Source organism: Sminthopsis crassicaudata, chromosome 6, assembly GCF_048593235.1.
Source record: "Sminthopsis crassicaudata isolate SCR6 chromosome 6, ASM4859323v1, whole genome shotgun sequence".
NCBI lineage: Eukaryota > Metazoa > Chordata > Mammalia > Dasyuromorphia > Dasyuridae > Sminthopsis > Sminthopsis crassicaudata.
This window is the reverse complement of record NC_133622.1, coordinates 237,060,598-237,062,777: the sequence shown is the minus strand read 5'-3', so window position 1 is coordinate 237,062,777 and position 2,180 is coordinate 237,060,598. Positions and strand designations below refer to the sequence as shown.

Sequence of the window (2,180 nt, the reverse complement as noted above, 5' to 3'; positions counted from 1 at the left end):
CTGAGGACATCCATCTAGAACACACACATAGACACACACACACACACACACAAACACACAAACACACACACACACACACACACACACACACACACACACACACACACCCTTTAAGGGCCTGAATTTGCACAATTCACCAGCATTTCTGGTCACTAACCCTTTAAGAGTCAGAGCTGACACCTGCAGAGTTTACTCATTCTCATCAAATTCTAGTTACACAACACACCATTAAAATAACTTTAACACATATGTTCCAGGAAGTGTGCTAAGTAATAGTAATAAGGGTAAAAGTATCCAAGAAAGTCTCTGCCCTCTTGGAGCTTACATTCTAATGAAAGAATAAAAAAAAAAGATTTCACAAAGGGGAAGCACATGAAGCAAAGGAAAAGAAGTAGCTTGGAAACATGGACCCTGAAAATATAAGAGAAATTCTTAGCTGTGACAGCTAAAGATCCCGGGTCTGTCCAAAATCCTGGTTGTACAAAGGTGATAATCATGTACTAAGAAGAGAAGTATGGTTTGCAAACAAATGGGAAGTGTTTTATTTCTAAGATATATAATTATAATTATGGATTAATAAATATTTGTGAATTGATACATTAAATACGTGTCTCATGAACACTAGAATGGCACTATTATCTGGGAAGGTTTACCACTCTTTAAAGAGAAGCTGAATAGGTTGTAGAATTGGGAATTCCTCACATTGGAAAAGTCACATGCTCCTGCATTTCTCCCCAGGTCACTTTGGAGCTGACAGCAAAGTTCTCCAAGGAATCTCTCAAGGAATGAGCTCTCAAAAAGATAGTCTGGCCATTGTCTACTTGACCATGCTTTTCTTTGGAGTTCTGGGCAACATGTCCCTTCTTTATCTACACATTCACAAGTTCATCACTGCTCACAGGAAAAGACTCATCAGCCTGATCATCATAAATATGGCCTTTGCCCATGTCTTAATGATTCTTTGCAGGGCCTTCTCTACAATTATAACCAATTGGAAATGGTTATCTTTCCTAGATGAAACAATGGGTAAAATCTTAATTTATCTCATAAGAGTGACCCGAGGCCTTTCTCTTTGCAGCACCTGCCTCCTGAGTATCTTCCAGGCCATCACTATCAGCCCCAGCAGCCTTAAGTGGGCACAACTTAAAACTAGAACCCAAAAGTGTATTCCTTCCTGCTGTATGCTCAGCTGGATTTTCAATCTCCTTCTTGATATTGCTGCACCTATGAATTATAGTAGTCCAAGAAACAGAAGTAATGAAAGGTGGAGGATTGGACATATTTCTTTTGACTTACAAGCCATGAATATTATAAAAACCTTAATTTGTCAGTCAGTTGTTGATACTCTGTTTGTGGGTCTCATGGTTGGCTCAAGTGGCTATATGGTATTTATCTTGCACAGACACATCAAGAGGGTCCAACACATTCACAGCATCAACTCCTCCCTCAGAGCATCCCCTGAGACTAGAGCCACCAAAGCGGTCCTGATGCTGGTGGCCACATTTGTTTGCTTTAATTCAGTCAGTTCTCCTTTTGTTATTTACATAGCTTCTGCAGCAGAAATCAAACACTGGGCATTACGTTTCACAGTTGCACTTTCCATGTTTTATCCAATAATCAGCCCTATTGTGCTGATCACCACTGACACTCAGAAGCCCAGGTCTTTTGCTTCTCTCTTATGTTTAAAGAACTCTTCTCAAGAAGGACTCTCCAGTTAAAAAATGTTAGGGAAAAGGAGAAAAATCAGCATAAATTAGGGTAAGATTAATAACTCAAACCATATCACAAAATTTGCTCAAAATGGATAAGTAACCTGAATGTAAAGACTCAAATCATCATAATACAGCAGGATAAGAGGAGAATTGATGATTCACAACAATGGAAAGAGGTAAATTTCTTACCAAAACAAAAAATCAAGTTTGTCATGAAATATATAAAAATAACAATAATATAATAATAATCCCATAACTCCGATTCTCCTTGCATAAAGTGAAACATTATAAAGAAAGGGACAAATGAAAAATAATACTTCCCCTTCCCATATAAAATTGGATTCCCTACTCTTAGGCATATACCCCAATGAGACCAATGTTCAAAAAAGCCTGACATACTTCAGATTATTTATAACAATATTTCTGATTGAAGCAAAGAATGGAAACAAAGTCAGTTCCCGGCTACTT

General features: G+C 37.9%; 1 protein-coding gene across 1 annotated transcript; it reads left to right on the top strand.

Annotated features, from left to right (window-relative positions):
- Positions 1 to 785: 785 nt before the first annotated feature.
- On the top strand, positions 786 to 1,762 carry LOC141547365 (vomeronasal type-1 receptor 4-like). The gene is given in 2 exon segments (XM_074275809.1): positions 786 to 1,659; positions 1,662 to 1,762. Coding segments are annotated over 2 exon segments (975 nt in total).
- Positions 1,763 to 2,180: the final 418 nt, after the last annotated feature.